At 37.8% G+C, this 21,500-nt stretch overlaps 1 protein-coding gene across 1 annotated transcript in view; it reads right to left on the bottom strand.

Annotated features, from left to right (window-relative positions):
- cacna1ia (calcium voltage-gated channel subunit alpha1 Ia) overlaps nucleotides 1-21,500 on the bottom strand; it is a 191,140-nt gene that overhangs the window by 103,040 nt on the left and 66,600 nt on the right. Inside the window, exons 9-12 of the mRNA XM_022675771.2 lie at nucleotides 12,317-12,468; nucleotides 9,256-9,441; nucleotides 1,702-1,819; nucleotides 1,354-1,509 (exon numbers count right to left, since the gene is read on the bottom strand). Of these exons, the coding sequence (XP_022531492.2) occupies nucleotides 1,354-1,509; nucleotides 1,702-1,819; nucleotides 9,256-9,441; nucleotides 12,317-12,468 (612 nt within the window). The remainder of the gene's footprint in view (nucleotides 1-1,353; nucleotides 1,510-1,701; nucleotides 1,820-9,255; nucleotides 9,442-12,316; nucleotides 12,469-21,500) is intronic.

The raw sequence follows: 21,500 nt of genomic DNA, 5'->3' as shown, positions 1-21,500 counted from the left end.
TGCATCTGTGAGCTGATGTATCAGAACAGAGTTACTGCGCTTTTCTCCGAGCGTTAGAGCTATGATGCTACTCGGCTGACTAGTCTGACTTCACATGTATCAAAGGAGGCATGGGTTAGTCCTCCTGGTGTTGGGGCATCACTAGTGATATGGGGAGTCCTAATGATCGGTTTGGGTAATTGGCCGTTTAAATTGGTGAGAAAATGGGGAAAAAGTTAGATATAAAATTGTTACACCTAACAATTTTCAAGCAATTTCACTGTCATAGACAAATGTCCAGTGTGAGGATTAAATCATGAGAGTCTTGCTAAATTTGAGGTACAGTTGAGTTGTGGTCGAGTCATGTCGATCGTTTAGTGTAAGGTGGTTAGGATTGAAAGTTTTAGTCTAGTTTTAGCTTTTTTCGTACTGGTGTTCAGATAAAATCAATCATGTTTAATATTATTGTAAGTTTTGACGCAAATAGTGGCGTGAACAATGTCAACAACCAATAGGAGAGCTACACAAGGCAGAAATATTCTGTGTGACTGTTTACAAACAATACAAAAAACACATATCCCAGTTAATAAGCTTTATATGGATCTTAATTTAATATGTACAGTGTTTTTAAAACAGGCAGCACTTTATTTAAAGTTATTTTATTTCGCTCTATTGTTATATTTGACTCAAACAAGTTTAATAAAAACACATTCTGCAAGAATGATGTTCCTTATTGCATTATGTTCTATCTAAAACAAAGGCAAATGTCTAGCAGTGAAACTGAACAGTGATTTGTCTTTGCTATACAGGGTTGTAGCAAAAAAAGAAGTGAAAACAAGCTTATAGGTAGAGTTAAACACAAAATGTATTGTATTAAAAAATATTAAGAACTAACTGTGTGGCAGAAAAATAAACTGTTGATGGGGACAAAAGTCGTGAGTCTCTATTGATATACACATTATTTGTAACTTAATATGTAATATATATATATATTTATATATATATATAGTATGTAAACTCCACCAGAAGCATGATGGGAAATAATCTCAGAAAGAATCTAGTTACAGTCCTGCAAAAAGTGACCCTGCAAGATCCCCAGTCTTTGTAAAATCTTATCCTTTGATTTAAAGAGTCTGTTTCTTGTCTTTAGATGTGAGAGGGTGTATGGACAGCATAAAACTGTTCTGTGTTTCCTTTAATGCAAGACTTCCTGATGTATGTTTACATAAAGATGACATATCATCGCTGTCCAATGAAAAACAGGTATCTTATCACAAAACTCAATTGCAGGTGAGTGGATACTTTTGGTAATATAATGGATTTATGTGCTAAAATTAAAATTTAAATGAAAGAAAAGCTAAAAAAAAAAATTACCTCGGCTTGAAATCCCTCCACCAAAATGGCCACCAGCAGGTTGAACAGGACGTAGTTCCCAAAGGTCATGAGGGCCACGAAATACAGAGCAGCGAGAGGGGAGGTGGAGGCCATGCCATTGTACAGCACCATGTTCCAGTCCTCCTGAGTCAGGATCTGATAAAAAAAAAAACACCACCAGATAAAAAAAAAAAAAACACAAACATCAAATCATTTTATATCAGAATTCTAATATACGTTTTATTAGATACTCTACAAGCATATCATTTGTGAAAGGAGCAAAAAGGTCAGATATTAGTTATCTCAGATATTATGCAATTTTATTTTAATTATAAAATATATTTATACCTGAAACACAGTGACGATAGCCCAGAGCAGAGAATCAAAGTTCTTGCGATCCGGAACTGTATCTCCAGCCTCGGTCTTCAGACTGAACTTGCAGCCAAATATGTGCATCCCCAGGATACTGCTCAAACACACGATGAAGATAAATACAATTAATTCAATTCATTTTGTTGGAGTAACTGTTGGAGTCTCTATTGTCCAATGAGGGCTTTATAACACTAGATTTTGGACCGTTGCTGTGACAAAATCAGGATGTTTAGATGTTTCCCAACCTTCCCTTATTATCTCCAACTCCACAGCATACAAAAGGCTCTATTTTAGTGATCTATAGTGCACCAGCCAATCGTGCAGCTCGTGCAGCTGGATTTAGGGCGTGTCTGTGTGTCTTTGGTATCATTAGGATGCAAAAAAATAAAAAAATACACCTTGCTAAAGGCATGTACTCTTAATTAATCATGGGTGGGTTTTGGGTGTAGAGTGAAATTAACCAAGCAATAATAAGATTACTAAGAGCCAGATGAGCACTGACTTTGGCACATTCGTATCTTAACAGTGCGGCACTTTGCGTGTCTCAGCAGAGAATAGATACTGACCTGCGGGTTCACACTGTGAAGAAACACCAGCACCTCAATTAAGGGAACAGCAATGTTATTTTATTCTTGATTCTGTTTATTATTGAGTTAAAAGTCTGGTGGAGCACTTATAGGAATGTAAGGAAGGAAACTGTGACGATTGACTGCTGTTTAGGTTTATTTCAGTCAGTGGCGCACCTGTGTTTCCTAACGCCAAAATATAAACACGGCATAAATTTACCTGAACACACCTCACTTTCAGACCACCGCGCCCATCAGTTTATATCGGATGCTATTTGAACTGCGCGGGTGCAGGGCGTGTAATTAGACGAGGTGTAAGATAGCAAAGAGCAATATGACGGGTATAGAATAGTACAATAGTACAGAAGTACAATAGTACATACCTTTTGTGCATTCTGAGCTGCGCAAAGCCTATTTTTTGGTGCCCCCACAATAAAAATAACCCAACGACACACCCTAAATCAAGCTGCACGATCTGCAATTACCCCTGTGCTATAGATCACTAAAATAGTGCCCATTAAAGAAGAACCGAAAAAACGAAAAAAGCAAAACAACAATTTAAGTTTAAAGTCAAAAGCCCCAAAAATCTGAATGGGAAAATGGGAAAAGATGAAAATGGATTTTGTGAAACAAGGGTTTCATAGGTCTCTACGGAAATCACAGGCATGTATGCCAAACATTCCCAAAGGGTATAAGTCCATAGACATGGCTTTGACAGTGAAGCCTGTAGTGTCTTCTAGAACCTACCCCTGGCACACTCCCCTCTGAGCCCTGGTGATTTGTGACCTTCTACCTCTACCATTGCTGGCAGAAATATGCAGATAAAATTGATATACAGCTCTGGAAAAAATAAGAGAGCACCTAACAATGATGTTTTTTTTTATTTTACCAAATTGAAAACCTCTGGAATATAATCGAGAGGAAGATGCATGATCACAAGCAAGATCAAACCAAACTGAACTGCTTGAATTGTGTTTTTGCACCAGGAGTAAAGCAGCATAAAGTTATCCAAAAGCAGTGTGTAAGACTGGTGGAGGAGAACATGGAAGTCAAGATGCATGAAAACTGTGATTACAATCCAGGGTTATTCCACCAAATATTGTTTTCTGGACTCAATATAAAAAACTTTATGAATGTCTTAAAGCTTTGCATCTTTTTTTGTTATATCAGCCATTTCTCATTGTCTGAAAAAAAAAAGCTCTTAATGACTAATAAATAATATTTTTATTTGGAATTTGGGAGAAATGTTGTCTGTAAAATCAGAGAAACTGATTCAGAAACTGAAGTGGTCTCAGTTTTTTTTTTTTTTTTCAGAGCTGTATGTCCTTAAGAAAAAGAGAATTAAAGACCCCTGTGGGGCGTCAGCAGGGGACATTACATAGACAGCTGGAGACGAAATGCCTGCCTGTCACTGCCACCCTGCAGTACATGTTAACCTAAGGCAGCTTAATGAGAGAGATGGGAATATTCTGTGTGTTCACATTCAGCTTTTCAGCACTGAGCCAGTAGCCAGTAACCACTGAGTTATAGCCAGTTCTGACCCACCACTACTGCACCACTCTTACAAAAGCCTGGAGGGCGAGGGCTATAATGGCCTTCCTCTGAGACGTGTCAAGTAACCATATCTTTTGCTCATACAGGAATGGTAATTGTCCAACTCTGCTTCATGATCTAATACACAGCTGTGATTGGTTAACGTGGCAATGAATGACTTTTTTCAGATGCTTAGATTCTACAGCAGGGGTCGGCAATAGGCGGCCCACATGAAACATTTGGCCAGTGAGGTTGTTTGAACTTTAATGAACAATATTGAAAAAAAAAAAAAAACAACAACAAATAAAATAAAATAAAACACTTTTCTGGCAAACTTTTGTTTACATTTCTCCTCTGTCACTTTAGTTTCCGCCACGTGAGGGATTTTTTTTCTGTATTCTTGGGTTTATCTGCTTTGAAATCAACTGTTCTGCAATTGGGTTCAACAACCCTCTGGGCTGGAGAGCTACAAGACTAATTCATTTTCCTAAACAGAATTTTTGTGGCCTGCCTTGTAATGGCTTGGAAAATATCTAGCCTGTGGCAAAACTTAATTGCCGACCCCTGTTCTACAGTATCACTGGGGCTCAAATCAGGGCTCAGTGTGATTTTCATGATACTGTGCTAAAGAACTTAATTCTTAGAACTTCAAAAACGTAAAGTTTTTGAATCAAAGTGGCTTAAGGATAACATGTTTTGGAGTGGCCATCACAAAATGTGCAAACATCTGGTTTCGACTGTAAATGATTAGTGGACCTCAAAAAAAAAATGGACAATAGGTGGAGAAAAAAAAAAGTTTGTCATGATGATATCCTGCATATATACAGCTCTGGAATTTTTGAATCAGTTTCTCTGATTTTGCTATTTATAGGTTTATGTTTGAGTAAAATGAACATCGTAGTTATATTCTATAAACTACAGACAACATTTCTCACACATTGCAAATAAAAATATTGTCATTCAGAGCATTAATTTGCAAAAATATGAAATGGCTGAAATAATAAAAAAGATGCAGAGCTGCTTTCAGACCTCAAATAATGCGAAACCAAACCAGAAATCAGAAATAACCCTGATTTTTAATCACAGTTTTCTTCATGCATCTTGGCGTCATGTTCTCCTCCACCAGTCTTACACACTGCTTTTGGATAACTTTATGCTGCTTCACTCCTGGTGCAAAAATTCAAGCAGTTCAGCTTGGTTTGATGGCTTGTGATCATCCATCTTCCATCTTCATCTTAGCTGCAATATTTAAATATACAAGCCATTTTTTATCAGATTTTCAGCAAATGGATAATGCAACATGTCGCAAGGTGTTACCAATACCCTTTGTGTACCAAAGATAGGAGTAAAATAAATGAAACTGGGCAGAAATAAAAAATCTGCCTCTGGTAGTTACGTCAGTGGAAAGTTTTCCTTTTTTTTCTTTTTTTTAGTATAAGACAAGTCAAGTAAAGTGGTATAATGTTTATAGTTTAATTTGCGCTATATAAAATTACACATCACGCAATGTGAATACTGTGCCTGCACCCATTGCATCACATCCCAATGCTGACACAACATAGTGTGCAGCCCTATTCTACACAGTGTTTTAGTGTTTGTTGGCCAGTCCATGTAAAAATGTTAGCATTAGCATTAATGCTCACATTTCAGAGAGCCATGATGTAGTAAATCAATTCAGCAGACGTTTGAGCACCTGCTAAGCCCCGATAAGTTAAATTTACTTTACAAATTTGAGGAAACCGGTTGCCTTAAAAAAGTTAATTAATGGGGAATGAAAACTTAAGTTAGCATAACTTAGAACATCAAGTTAATACAACTAAAGGGACATTTTATTTAACTTTTTTTTTTTTGTTATACTGTAAGACCAGATAAGTTGATTTTACTTAACTTTTTAAGGCAGCTGATTTGCTCAATTTTTAATTGGGAATAAAAAGTCAGCATTAATTAAAACATCAATTTATCACAACTAAAGGGGAAGTTGATTTAACTTTTTTTTAATTTTTGTTATACTGTAAGACCTGATAAGTTGATTTTACTTAACTTTTTTAAGGCTTTTTTAAGGTTTCCTCAATTTTTAATAAAAAGTCAGCATTAATTAAAACATTAATTTATTACAACTAAAAGGGAAGTTGATTTATTTCTAAGGCAGCCCAGGGGGGAATCACTATGATCACACTGATGGTGAGTGTTAGTCAGAAACTGTTCGACACACCCAGTATGCAAATAGATGGTGACAGAAGCCAATGGAAAAGAAGCTGTTAACCCCTTAACGCCTGAATTAATGTAGCTGTATATGAAAAAATGTTTCATGTGTGTTTTACCTTTAAGTAGATAGTAAATATTGTTGAGATTATTAATTTCACGTTTGCACAAAAATAAATAGAAATTTTGGTATGTTGCAAATTTGCAACAACAGGCAATATGGTCTATTTGGGGTAAATTTGGTATGTTGCATATTTGCTACAGCAGACATAATGGTCCATACTAAGATAACAATAACAGAGTAATATAACAGTGAAAAATCAATGTTTTATTTATGCACCCAACAGCAGGCATTCAATAATAAATAACACCAATTACTGTCACCAACACAATATACACAAATATTACAGGAAACATTTCATTCATTTGAATTGTAAATTGTCAAAGGTTCCTAGGTCCGTGGCGAATATGCACTAACAGGCATTGGGGGAATGCAGGCGCTATCTTGGCAGGTTGATTGAATCAAACGGTTAGTCGCATATTTGCAACAACAGGCGTTAAGGGGTTAATGGCAACAGACTAAACTCAGTTATCATATATAAGTTGAGTTTAACTCAAAGATCTCAGTTTGAATAGTACAGTATATGTGCCCACAAATGTTCAACTAACTCAAAATAGTTAAGAATTGTTTAGAAATATCCAATTTATATAAAACAGACTTAAATCATTTGAGTTAAAAAATGTATGGGTTTACAGTGAAGGTAGGCTGAGCTTCTGGCCTAGCAGTGTTTTAAAGCCAGGGCCTGAGCCTGGGCATGGATCAATAATTTCAATTCATTTTCAGACGATGCAGTTGATGCATATCGCTCATTTTTGCTAAAGTGTAGCCATCTGTTTGAGCGGGAGCCGTCCGGTATCCGGAGGCCGGGACGGAGACAGGCGCTAAGTGTATTCATTTAGAAGTCATAAATCAGGCCATTGTTTGGAGCTGACGGACTGTAAATTCAGCCAGACAGGGGGATGGAGTGGAGCTCTGGAGGTGCGTGAGGGAAAGACGGATGGAAGGCAGAGGTTAATGCACTCAGTCTGGCATTAGCCTCCGTCTGTGTGGAGCACTCAGCAGGAATTGCAGCGCTGCGAGGGGCCGCTGGGGGGCTTTACATTATTGCACCAAGTGCAATACATCTACCTCTGATGCTGATGGGTCTGTCAAACTGGAGAGATCCAATGATGGCCTTAATACATGTGCACACACACACACACATACACATACACACACAAACATAGATGCATGCGCAAAAAAAAAAAAAAAAAACCTAAGCTCTTTTCACACAATTTCAAGAACAGGCTCATGCAGCAAATTAAGCACTAAGCACTTATTAACTACAAAATCTTGCAATTGTAACTAAATTAGAGAAAGGTGGTTGCTAGGGTGTTGTTATGCAGTTGGTATAGTGGTTTAGGTGGTTTAGGCTTAAATATTGCAAATGCTGTTTTTTTGTAGCCAGCAATGTAGCACAAGTTTTCCCTTGTGCTACATTGTTGGCTACAGGATTCCAGGTGGTGCCTATGGTATTCCAGGTTGTTGTTGTGGTGGTTGCTTTGGTATTTCAAACTGGACCTTTGGGATGGGTTAGCCAGCAAAGAACCAGCAAAAAAAAAAAACAAGGCTAAGACTAAAAGACAATGATAGCCTTAGGAATGAAAAGAGCTCTAGAACACACTGAGCAATACCTTAGCAACCGCCTCTAAAATACCATATGATCGAATAGCAACATCATGCTAAAATAATACAGAACAGAGGCAGGATAACAGTTTTTGCTTTCTGCCAAGTGGTTACTACGGCATCCCTTGGTGGTTTAATAATCCCAGCAGTATCAGTGTTTAGTGGAACATCCCAACTCCAACTCATCCCAACAGTGTCTAAGGGAACATCCCAACTCCAACTCATTCCAACTCTAACTCATCCCAACAGCGTTTAGTGAAACATCCCAACTCCAACTCTTCCCAACTCCAACTCATCCCAACAGCGTTTAGTGAAACATCCCAACTCCAACTCTTCCCAACTCCAACTCATCCCAAAAGCGTTTAGTGAAACATCCCAACTCCAACTCATCCCAACTCCAACTCATCCCAACAGCATTTAGTGAAACATCCCAACTCCAACTCATCCCAACTCCAACTCATCCCAACAGCGTTTAGTGAAACATCCCAAATCCAACTTTTCCCAACCTTAACTCATCCCAACAGCGTTTAGTGAAACATCCCAAATCCAACTTTTCCCAACCTTAACTCATTCCAACAGCGTTTAGTTAAACATCCCAAATCCAACTCATCCCAACTCCAACTCATTGTGCTACATTGTTGGCTACAGGATTTCAGGTGGTGCCTATGGTATTCCAGGTTGTTGTTGTGGTGGTTGCTTTGGTATTTCAAACTGGACCTTTGGGATGGGTTTACCTAGCAAAGACCCAGCATAAAAAACAAGGCTAAGACTAAAAGACAATGAGAGTGCTCAGAATGAAAAGAGCTCTAGAACACACTGAGCAATACCTTAGCAACCGCCTCTAAAATACCATATGATCGAATAGCAACATCATGCTAAAAAAATACGGAAAAGTAGCAGACTAACAGTTTTTGCTTTCTGCCAAGTGGTTACTACGGCATCCCTTGGTGGTGTCTATGGTGTTGGTGTTCTGTAGCTTCAAGGGATTTATGGTGGTCGCTAGGTTGTTGCTATGCATTTGCTATGGCATGTTTATTATGTTGTTGGTAAGGTATTCCTATGTGGTTTTCTACCAGGTGGTTCCAAAGATATTTCAGGCCACTGTCGAGTACTTCAGCTTGATGCAATAGGAGTATGTTGGGTGGTTTTTTAACCCTTTAAGCTGTTTTGGTGTGTTTTTTCTTCGTTTTTGTTTTCAGTTCCTCTTTCAGGTCTTATAACACAGTAATTATATCAGACAGACACATGCCCTGATCTCTTTTACTCCAGAAGACATACGGCTGCTCAAAAATATAATCATTTAAAATGTAAAAGGAAGCAGAATTGTTATATTTTCCTGGAACTGATCATGTTTTGGTAAAATTTTAACCAAGCGCCTGTTTTTTTTTTTTTTTTTAACTTATTTTTGAGTGTATAGACTTTAAATATATTCACACCTAAGATATATTTTTGAAAATTGTTAAACTAAACGTTTTCATACCACTGCATGTTTCAGCTTCTTACCTGAAGATGAAGATGAAGAGCATGAGCAGCATGCAGAAAGTAGCCACGTTATCCATGGTCTTCATGAGGACCACCAGCTGCCTGCGTAGAGCCGGCATGAAGCGCACCAGCTTTATCACCCGCAGCAGCCTGAATGTCCTCAGCACCGACAGACCCCCGTCAGACTGACCAATGATCTCACACACACTGCAGAGAGAGAATTAATACACCATTAATAAACTGACATTTTATGGCATTGCTGGACGTTATTAGTGGTATATATATATATATATATCACTACCACTAATATTGTTGCATAATACTCTAATTTTCGCACTATAAGGTGCACCAGATTATAAGGTGCAATATCAAAGAACATCTATTTTCTGGTCTATTTTTACACATTAGGCACACTAGATTATAAAGTGCATTATGTTACACAAGTAAGGAACAGAGGTGTTGCCATGTCTTCCTAACCTAAACTAATTAAGTAAACAAGACTATATTTCCTAAAATATATTTTAAAGTCAAATGAACACTGGGTGTTAATCTACACAGATTTTTCTCATGAAAACTATTTATTTGGGTGAGTAAAGTGCTTCCATTTATTTGCAGTAAGCTCAGATTTGCAGATTTCCACTAGTGCTAGCCACAGTTAGCGGCTAATGCTGCCTGAAAGCGCTACACTGAGTTAGTGGGTAATGCTAATGCTGCTCCAGCAGTGCTATCTGGGGTTAGCAGCAGGCTACAGGCCGGTGATACTCACTTCTGAACAGCAATAGAGCGAACACTTAGCGTGGTTAGCAGGTAATGCTAATGTTCCTCCAGCAGTGCTATCCTGGATTAACAGCAGACTACAGGCCAATAATACTCGTATTTGAATGGAAAAAGAGCTAGCACGGATGGCGGGTAATGCTAATGCTGCTCCAGCAGTGCTATCTGGGGTTAGCAGCAGGCTACAGGCCAATAATACTTCTGAAAAAGAAAAAGAGCTAGCGCTTAGCGTGGTTATCGGCTAATGCTAATATTGCTCTAGACTTGAGTCTTGATGCAGGAGAACTAAACTGAAACTCCTGTATAATGCTGTACTTCAATGTAGTGGCTTTACTGCTCCTTAGTACCTGACTGATACAATTGTTACGTAAGGTTTTAAGATTTTAAGGCACTTTTGGGAAAGTTAAAGGATTTTAAGTGCACCTTATAGTGCAAAAAATACGGTAATACCAATAGTAAAATATAAAATATTAAATATATGCATAATAATAAAAGTCTTTTAATAGCTCAGTTGGAATCTGTTTAAAAAATCACTCAATAAGAGCAGGACTCTATTGCACACTGTGTAATAGAGGTAATTACTACCTCACCTGGTCTTTTTTGCACACTGCAAAATTTGCACACTGTCTTGTTATTTATTATTCTTTGTCTGTATTGTGTTGTATTGTCTGTCTGCACTTTTGTACTGTTGCACTATTGTTCTGTCTACACTGTGTTTATGTGCACCATGGTCCTTGGAGGAACGTTGTTTCGTTTCACTGTGTACTCTGTATATAGCTGAAATGACAATAAAAACCACTTTGACTTTGACTTTGACTTTGACTTTGGATTACTAATGATAGATGTCCCGAATCTGCCTAATGACACCAATGGACATCCATAATCCATTTAAAAAAAAAGTGACATCATGGACGTCCAGACTGTGCTAAATAATGGTGCTGGAGACCCAGAACTCTCTAAATAGCTTCACTGGACCCCCAGCATGCTGACCCAGAGTCAGCTCTTCGGTAACCCATTAATAACATGATCAGACATCCAAAATCCATTTTAAAAGGTCAGTTCATTAGTGGCCTATCAATAACAAGAAGTGCTGTTCAGAAACGGCTTTATAAAAAAAAAAGGTCATTAAATTAGAGACCTATTAATAATATCATTGGACATCCAGAAGCTGTTTTTAATAGTCAGTTCAAAGGTGGAATATTGGAAACATTATAGAGTATAGTCCATTATGTATTTAATAGCATCAATTAACATCAGAATATGTTCCATAATCAGTCTATTAAAGACTTATAATATAAAATATATAATAAATAGAGGCTCCAAATCTATATACAACTTGAAACAGCAAAGCAGCCCTAGATCATAACACTACCACCACCATGTTTTACGTTCAGTATGATGTACTTTTTTGTAAAATTATGCGTTAGTTTTACACAAAATTCCGTTCCACTTTTGCCTCTACAGTTTTTTCCAGATTTAGTTTTTTTCCCAAAGTACTGGAGATCATCAAGATGGTTTCTTACAAGTGTGAGATGGGACTTTATTTTTTCTTTTTGATCAGCAGTCTTTTTTATATCTTGGAACTGTCCCATGGAGACCATTTTCGCCCAGTCTCTTTCTTATTATTGAATCATTAACACTGATCTTAACTGAGGAAAATGAGACCTGCAGTTTAAACTTGTTTAAAAATGTTGTTCTGGCTTTTTTTTCTGACCTCCTGGATGAGTTGTTCATGCCCTTTTGGAGTAATTTCAGTAGTCCGGTCACACCTGGGAAGGTTTAACAGTGTTCCATGTTTCCTCTGAGAGCTATTATTTGTGAATACAAGCTCTCACTGTGATTTGCTGGAGTCCTAAAGCTTTAGTAATGACTTTATAACCTGTTCCATAATGATCGATAATCAATGACTTTGTTTTCTAATCTCTGTTTTTGAATTTCTTAAGATTAGGGCATAATATGTTGCTTTTGGAGATTATTTAGCTGCTTGATGTTGTCAGACAAGTTTCATTTAAGTGATTTCTTGATTCAACAGGTCTGACAGTAATCAGGTCTGATTGTGAATAGAGAAACTGAACTAAGCTTTCCAAAAAAATGAGGTTAATCACAGTTAATTTATGGAGAGATAGATTCATAATAAAAAAAAACAACTTATATATTAATTCATCTTTAGGTTAGTATTAAAAATGAACTGACTTAAAAAGACTTTTCTGCTAAAAAAAAATCATTTTGGACAAAAAACTGGAACATCTTTCTTCACTGGGACTGTCTGAATGCTTTTGGCTACATTATTAATGTCGGCTGTGCTCACCTGATGATGACAATGATGCCGTCGAAGATGTTGTAGGGGTTCCTCAGGTACTCGAAGAAGCCAAAAGCTGTCAGTTTGAGGATCATCTCCAGGGTGAACATGCTGGTGAAGACTATATTACAGATCTCCAGCACGTTGGTCAGCTCCTCAGGCTGAAGGCAAAGAGAGAAGAAGAGGAAAAGGAGGGAAAAAAAGAATAAGAAGTGAGAGAATGAGGTGGAGGAATCACTTTAATTCACTTTATTATTATTATTATTACGCTGTGAAGCCCTGTAGATATTAACGCTGACAAACTACCCTAAGAGTTTCTTCTGAATGTAAAGAACTGAAAATTATAAAAATAATTATAAAAATATGGTTATTTAGAGCATTTATTTAAAGAAAATGAGAAATGGCTGAAATAACAGAAAAAAAGACGCAGAGCTTTCAGACCTCAAATAATGCAAAGAAAACATATTACAAGTTCATGTTCACAAAGTTTTAACAGTTCAGAAATCAATATTTGGTGTAATAACCCTGGTTTTTAATTCATGCATTCAGTTTTCTTCATGCATATTGGCATGTTCTCCTCCACCAGTCTTACACACTGCTTTTGGATAACCGTAAGCCTTTACTCTTGGTGCAAAAATTCAAGCAGTTCAGCTTGGTTTGATGGCTTTCAATTTAGTAAAATCAAAGAAACTCATACTTTTTCAGTGGTCTCTTATTTTTTTGGAGCTCAGGGGGGGGGGGGCTTCAAACACTTTTAATGTAACACATTTACTTTATACAAAACACAGTACAGCAGACATGACAGCACCAGTGGAGAGAGGGAAGAAACAGAAAGACACGGATGCAACAAAAATCTAGATCTTCCACGTGCCTCCAGCTGCTTCACTCCATAAATGGCATCCTGGTCTCATGAATAATTAGTAGCAAAGCTGCTGCTGCTGCTGGATTTTCTGCATGGCTTTGCTTCACATAAATAATGTTGTAGGAAAACAATGCAGTAACCCTCTTTTTACAGTCTGAAGCCTAAAGTCGTTTAAAATGATCCAAATGGTCCAAAATGTGCTCTTCTGAAGTGAGATAAAGCAGAAAAATTACCTCTTTAAGGCTGAAATGTTATACAGTATACAGGGGTTGGACAATGAAACTGAAACTTTATTTTATTTATTGTAATAATAATTTATTGTGGTGACGGACAGTTCTGGTGGAAACAGTAGAGTTGAGGTGCACATTGAATTCTGCCGTGATTTAAGTTCAGCCGTGGTTTTATGTTTCTTGGATACAATCCAGGTTAGCACCTGAACATCCCTTTCAGACAGCTTCCTCTCACAGCGTCCACAGTTAATCCTGTTGGATGTGGTTGGTCCTTCTTGGTGGTATGCTGACATTACCCTGGAAACTGTGGCTCTTGAAACATCTTTTATACTTTTTATACTAGTTAAGTTTTATTTCAGAAATCCTTACAATCAAGCTTGGTGCCAAGAGGTTCACATTTATCTGATTCAAATACACCTATTACATTGGCAATGCCTCTCTAAAGGAAACAGACCCACTTCGTTAGTGCATTTCGCACCTGTGTCAGCAATGTGTGCAACTTAAAGTATCTATATTCATTCAGTAAAAGAGGTGTCCACAAACCTTTGAACATATTGTGTACTCTGCAGTTGCAGTACATGCAGTCTAGTTTTTATTTCATAAAATACTAGTGTAGATATAGTATAGATATAGTTGCATTTTACATTTCTTACATTCATTCTTTTTTTTACATTCAAATATCCATTATAAAAACTTAAGAACAAGTGTGATTAATCTAAGTTAATCACAGAATATTGTTGTGATTAATCTGATTAAATATTTTAATCGATTGACACCGCTAGTTTTGAGTAATGGCCAAGTGTTTGACATCAGCCAGGATGACAACAAGCACAACATACTTCCTCAGAGGCTTCATTCTCAATCGACCAAATTAACATCTAAATTTAACATCTTAATTCCCACACAGCACTCGTCTGGAACTGAGTGGTCAAAGGGGCTTGCAGAATGTAATATCCAATTTAGTGAAGTGCCTAGAGGGTTGAGCTGAACATCGCGGTCTCCTTGGATACTAGAAATGCAAAATACAGTTTTACAATAACTGTTAACAAATAATATACTCTATATGAACAAATGCGATGGGAGACCTTCCTATTTATTATCTTAAAGGGACAATTAAGGGTATTTAAAATGAGTTTCCTGCTTTTGTTGGAGTAACTGTATCTACTGTCCAGGAAAGACTGTCTACAAAATTTTAGAGCATTGCTCATTAGAGCAAAAGTACTGGATGAAGCACACCATCATTCCAAAGAACAAAGCTGGGGGGGTTTATACCCCTCTACCCAGAGGTGGAAAGTAATGGATTACATTTACTCAAGTTACTGTAATTGAGTACATTTTATGAGTAATTTGTCATTTTGCTGCTCAATGCTGTTTACACAGTAAGAGCTCGGAATTAGATAGATAGAGATAGATAGAGATAGATAGAGATAGATAGATAGAGAGAGATAGATAGATAGAGATAGATAGATAGAGATAGATAGATAGAGATAGATAGAGATAGATAGATAGAGATAGATAGAGATAGATAGAGATAGATAGATAGAGATAGATAGAGATAGATAGATAGAGATAGAGATAGATAGATAGAGATAGATAGATAGAGATAGAGAGAGATAGAGATAGATAGATAGAGATAGATAGATAGAGAGAGATAGATAGATAGAGATAGATAGATAGAGATATAGAGATAGATAGAGAGAGATAGAGAGAGATAGAGATAGATAGAGAGAGATAGATAGAGATAGATAGATAGAGATAGATAGATAGAGATAGATAGATAGAGATAGATAGATAGAGATAGATAGATAGAGATAGAGATAGATAGATAGAGATAGATAGATAGAGATAGATAGATAGAGATAGATAGATAGAGATAGATAGATAGAGATAGATAGATAGAGATAGAGATAGATAGATAGAGATAGATAGATAGATAGAGATAGAGATAGAGATAGAGATAGAGATAGATAGATAGATAGATAGATAGATAGATAGATAGATAGATAGATAGATAGATAGATAGATAGATAGAGAGATAGATAGATCTTCACACTGCACAGATATTTGCACTGGAACATGAAATTCCCTTTCCTTCCCAGATGAACACGACCATATTCCAAGATGACAATGTCAGGATTCATGGTGCTGGAATTGTGAAAGAGTGCAGAGTTCAGGGAGCATGAGATCATCATTTTCACACATGGATTGAGAGAGTTCACCACAGAGTCCAGACCTTAACCTCACTGAGAATCTTTGGGATGTGCTGGAAATATAGCTTGCAATCAGCTGGCGGAGCCCTGAGAGAGCACAACTGGCCTTGTTCTCTCTTTGGGTGGGTACAGTAGATGGTGGTCTTTCCTCTCATCACTCCAAAGGGTGATGTTGATCAGCACAAGGCTGCATCTGTGAGCTGATGTATTAGAACAGAGTTGCTGCGCTTTCCTCCGAGCTCGCTGTGCTGTGATACTATTCGGCAAGGCTGCATCAGCAGCTTCACATGACTTCACATGTGTCCAACCAGTGCAGCATACTTTAGCAGCGGTGAAACATGACAAAAGACATGGAACATAATATCTCCACAATAACCTCCTGTACCATGACTTTTAGCACAAAGTACTTTACTAGCAGCTACAGTCATATGAAAAAGTTTGGGCACCCCTATTAATCTTAATCATTTTTAGTTCTAAATATTTGGGTGTTTGCAACAGCCATTTCAGTTTGATATATCTAATAACTGATGGACACAGTAATATTTCAGGAATTAAATGAGGTTTATTCTACTAACAGAAAATGTGCAATATGCATTAAACCAAAATTTGACCGGTGCAAAAGTATGGGCACCCTTATCATTGTACTCCTAACTTTTTACAGACTTACTGAAGCACAAAATTGGTTTGGTAACCTCATTGAGCTTTGAACTTCATAGCCAGGTGTATCCAATCATGAGAAAAGGTATTTAAGGTGGCCAATTGCAAGTTGTTCCCCTATTTGAATCTCCTCTGAAGAGTGGCATCATGGGCTCATCAAAACAACTCTCAAATGCTCAAAAACAAATATTGTTCAACATAGTTGTTCAGGGGAAGGATACAACAAGTTCTCAGAGATTTAACCCGTCAGTTTCCACTGTGAGGAACACAGTAAGGAAATGGAAGACCACAGGGACAGTTCTTGTTAAGCCCAGAAGTTTCAGGCCAAGAGAAATATCAGAAAGGCAGAGAAGAAGAATGGTGAGAACAGTCAAGGACAATCCACAGACCACCTCCAAAGAGCTGCAGCATCATCTTGCTGCAGATGGTGTCACTGTGCATCGGTCAACAATAGAAAGAAAGAAGCCATAGAAAAAAGCCATTTCTGCAAGCACGACACAAACAGAGTCACCTGAGGTATGCAAAAGCACAAAAGCACACCTCAAGCGACTCTGTTTGTGGCGTGCTTGCAGAAATGGCTTCTTTCGCATCACTCTCCCATACTGCTTCTCCTTGTGGTGATGATGATACCACGCTGTAAGATGAGTAAGGAGATGAGCTCAGTTTGACTGGCAGATATCTGCTGGGGAACGACGGATTACTCCACACACACACAGAGCGCAGATAAACGCTATCTATCTCTGTCCACGCTCAAACCATCTGACACCAAAGGCCCTCAGGAGCTCGTAAAAAGCACACAGCCACTATCACACCAGATAAAAGCCAGCGTGTGTGTGTGTGTGTGTGTGGTGTGTGTGTGTGTGTGTGTGTGTGTGTGTCTGCAGGAGCTAACAGAGAGAGAGAAAGTGGCAGCACAGGGTGGTTGAGGATGTTTGTCTGGATATAGTAGAAGAACATATCCTTCATTGTCTCTCTCTCTCTCTTTCTCTTTTTCACTCTCTCTCTCTCACCCTCTCGCTCCCTCTGACTATCAGACTCCTCCGTCTCTCTGTGATCGATATCACTCCATCACTGAGCCGGGCACAGACCCACCAGCCAAAGGACAAATGAAAACAAACCCAGCGGCGACGGTGAGGAGGTGCCATTTAAAGCGGCGGGGTATCGACACGGCAATCAGAGCACATAATGGCACAGAGCTACAATCCTACAGAGTCACCAAACCCCACACCTGTCTTCCTCTTCCCTTCCTCTCTACCTTTACTTTATCCTCTAACTTCCCTTTTCCTATTCCATCTCTTCTTCTCTTCCTATTTCCCCCTTTCCTTTATTCCCTGTTTCAATTTTCCTTTACTTTTCTGTCTTTCTTCTTTTCTTTTCTCACTTTCCATTTTCTTTCATATGCTCTCATATTTCTTTATTCTCTTCTCTTCTCTTTTTCATTCCCTTCCTATTTCTGCCCGCTCTTCTTTTTTTACAATTCCTTTTCTCTCCTTCTATATTACTATTTGCTCTTCTTTTCTCACTTTTCCTTTCCTTTCATATTTCTTCATGCTCTTCTTTTCTTACTTTTCCTTTCCTTTCTTATTTATTCCTCCTCTTCTCATCATGTATCCCTTCTTTTCTTATTTCTTCCTCCTCTTCTCTTCACTTCACTTTTCCTGTTCTATTTCTTCCTCCTCTTCGCTTCTATTTTCCTTTACTTTTCTATGTCTTTCTTCTGGTCTCATTTCTCCTCTCCTTTCTTATTTCTTCTTCCTCTTCTCCTTCCTTTTCCTTTCATATCCTAGTTCTTCCTTCTCTTCTCTTCATGTTTCCTTACCTCTTTCTTCCTGCTCTTCTGTTCTAAATTTCCTTTTTCATTCCTAGTTCTTCCTACATTTCTCATATTTTTTACTTTCCTTTCATTTCCCTTTGTCCTCTTCTCTTCTATTTTTTTCTTTCCTTTCTTATTTCTTCTTCCTCTTCTTTTCACTTCACATTTCCTTTCCGATTTATTTTTCCTCTTATTTACAATTCCTTTCCTATTTCTTCCTGCTCTTCTTTTCTCAGTTTTCCTGTCCTTTCTCCTCTTCACTTTCCTTTTCCTTTTATATCATCGCTTTCTTCTTGCTCTTCTGTTCTAACTTTTCATTTCATTTCTAGTTATTCCTGCTCTTCTCTTTACGTATCCTTTTCTATTTTTTCCTTCTCTTCTCTTCACCCTTCCTTTCCTTTCCAATTTCTTTCTCCTCTCCTCTTTTCCTTTGCTTTCACATTTTTTCCTCCTTTTCTCTTTACTTTTTCTTTTCTTCTTCTTCTTCTTCTTCCTCTTCTCTTTACATTTTTACTTTTCAATTTCTTCCTCCTCTTCTCTTCACTTTTCCTTTCCTATTACCTCCTGCTCTTCTTTTCTCATTGTTCCTTTCCTTTTTCTTCCTCCTATTCCCTTCCCGTTTTCTTTCATTTTTTCTAGTTATTTTGTTCTTCTGTTCTCTTCATGTTTCCTTACTTCTTTCTTCCTTCTCTTCTTTTCATATTTTTCCTTTCGTTTTTTATTCCTTCCTTCTCTCCTCTTCACTTTACCTTTTCTATTTATTCATCCTCTTCTCTTCAGTTTTCCTTTTTCTATTGCTTGCTCCAATCCTCCAGACTTTTCCTTTCCTTTCCTATTTCTTTCTCCTCTTCTCAACACTTTTCCTTTCCTTTCCTATTTCTTTCTCCTCTTCTCAACACTTTTCCTTTCCTTTCCTATTTCTTTCTCCTCTTCTCAACACTTTTCCTTTCCTTTCCTATTTCTTTCTCCTCTTCTCAACACTTTTCCTTTCCTTTCCTATTTCTTTCTCCTCTTCTCAACACTTTTCCTTTCCTTTCCTATTTCTTTCTCCTCTTCTCAACACTTTTCCTTTCCTTTCCTATTTCTTTCTCCTCTTCTCAACACTTTCCCTTTCCTTTCCTATTTCTTTCTCCTCTTCTCAACACTTTTCCTTTCCTTTCATATTTCTTTCTCTTCTTCTCTACACTTTTTCTTTCCTTTTCTACTTTTCATATTTTTCTCTTTTCACTTTTACTTTGCTTTGCTTTCATCCTCTTCTCTGCATTCTTCCTTTCCTTCCCTATTCCTTCCTGCTCCTTTTCTTTCTTTTCTTTGTTTTTCATTACAGTCACTCCCCAGAGCTACTGTACATTAGTAAGGTGCTGCAATCGGTGGTCCTACCTATTCTGAATGTGTCCATGTACTGCTGCCATCTCAAGAGTTTGTCTTAAAGACACAGAGTGCTACTTCATAAAACCTATACCTTATTAAACATGTGTGGAATGATAATTGACGCACCTTTAACACTCAACCTGTACTGCAAATTTTGCAGGAATATTTGAGTCTCATGCAACAGATAATTTCCCATTAATCAAAATTTCTAATCATTTATTGCTCCTGCTAACCTTTCTCTTACTTTTGAACAGCACTACCTACTATCTGACACTTCCTCCTGGCTGCTAACTTTATAATATGCAGCAGCAGCACGTTTGGTCTTCAACCAACCAAAACGGGCACATGTCACTCCGCTGCTCATTGAGCTCCACTGGCTACCGGTTGCTGCTCGCATCAAATTCAAAGCTCTTACAATCGCCTACAAGGTGATGACAGAACAGGCTCCTTCCTACCTGCACTCGCTCCTGAAGACTTACGCTACCTCCCGGCCGCTGCGCTCCTCCAATGAACGTCGCCTCACTTTGCCAAACAAACATTCACACAAAGCAATCCAGACTGTTCTCATACAGAGTTCCCCAATGGTGGAACAAACTACCCTCCACTACCAGATCAGGAGAATCTCTCACTATCTTTAATAAACTCCTGAAGACAGAGCTCTTCAAAGAGCACTTACTCTCCTAACACCTCTAACAAACTAACTACTTCTAACCTCATCTCCTTCTTCCTCTTCTCTACTCCTCTATCCCATTATTTCCCTCTGACCTCCTTAAGGCCCTGTCTATAGATGCTTTATTTTTAACTTCTATTATTTTTGTACTTAACCTCTTCTATTATTTGCACTTCAATATTGTAAGTCGCTTTGGACAAAAGCGTCTGCCAAATGTAATGTAATGTAATGTAATGTAATGTAATAATATAAATATTATGACTTTCAAGTGTTGCAGTATCTTATGCGTTATAAATCATAGAGGATGATGATGTTATTTCTATACAGTATGCTGGAACACAACAACCTGTGCATTATAAAAACTTAACAGAAGCAAAGCTTCTAAGGACGTGTTTAATGGTGTGTATCGGTGTGAGTGTGATCAGTTATAAAGCTGTGTAATAGTCTATATGTTAAACAGGCTGAAAGTGCTGTGTAACGGAAGCACAGCGCCTGCTTTTCCTGCGTCTGCCTCCCGCTCTCAGCCCCCTCCACAGCGCCGTTATTTTTAGACTCTTCAGAGATGAGAGAATAGGGATCTACTGCAGGCTGAGAAGAAGTGAGGGGGTGGATGAGACATCAAGACAGAGAGAGAGAGAGAGAGAAAGAGAGAGAGAGAAAGAATGGGAAGCAGAGGGGGAGGAGAACAGCATGCTCCAACATACAGCAGAGCTAAAAATGTTCAAAAGACGTTAACTCTGCAGAAATATTCTCGCGCGACTCCATTAGCTTGACTGGCACTCCTTATAAAGACGCCACCACTCAAGACAGCGAGCTATTATCGTAATGACTAACACCAGGAAACACCAAGAAAACACCAAGAAAAACGGGAATTTCTTCAAAAGCTTCAAAACATTCCGATCAGGAGGCACCGGAGTGGTGCCATGGCCGTCTTAACAAGTAGCACATAAACAAAGGCATGTTTAAATACTTTTAATATCATTCAAAGGTGAATTTATTTCAGTAATTAAGTTTTTTAAAGAGACCACTTCTGTTTATGAATCAGTTTCTCTGATTTTGCTATTTATAGGTATAATTTGAGTAAAATTAACATTTTTATTTTATTCTATAAACTACGAACAACATTTCTCCCAAATACCAAATAAAAGTATAGTTATTTAGAGCATTTATTTGCATGAGAAATGACTGAAATAACAGAAAAAAAGATGCAGAGCTTTTAGACCTCAAATAATGCCAAGAAAACAAGTTCATATTCATAACGTTTTAAGAGTTCAGAAATTAATATTTGGTGGAATAACCTTGCTTTTTTAATCACAGTTTTCATGCATCTTGGCATCATGTTCTCCTCCACCAGTCTTACACACTGCTTTTGAATAACTT

This window comes from Astyanax mexicanus, chromosome 19, assembly GCF_023375975.1.
Source record: "Astyanax mexicanus isolate ESR-SI-001 chromosome 19, AstMex3_surface, whole genome shotgun sequence".
Classification (NCBI taxonomy): Eukaryota; Metazoa; Chordata; class Actinopteri; order Characiformes; family Acestrorhamphidae; genus Astyanax; species Astyanax mexicanus.
Note: the sequence above shows the minus strand (reverse complement) of the source record. Positions and strands in the feature narration are given on the sequence as shown.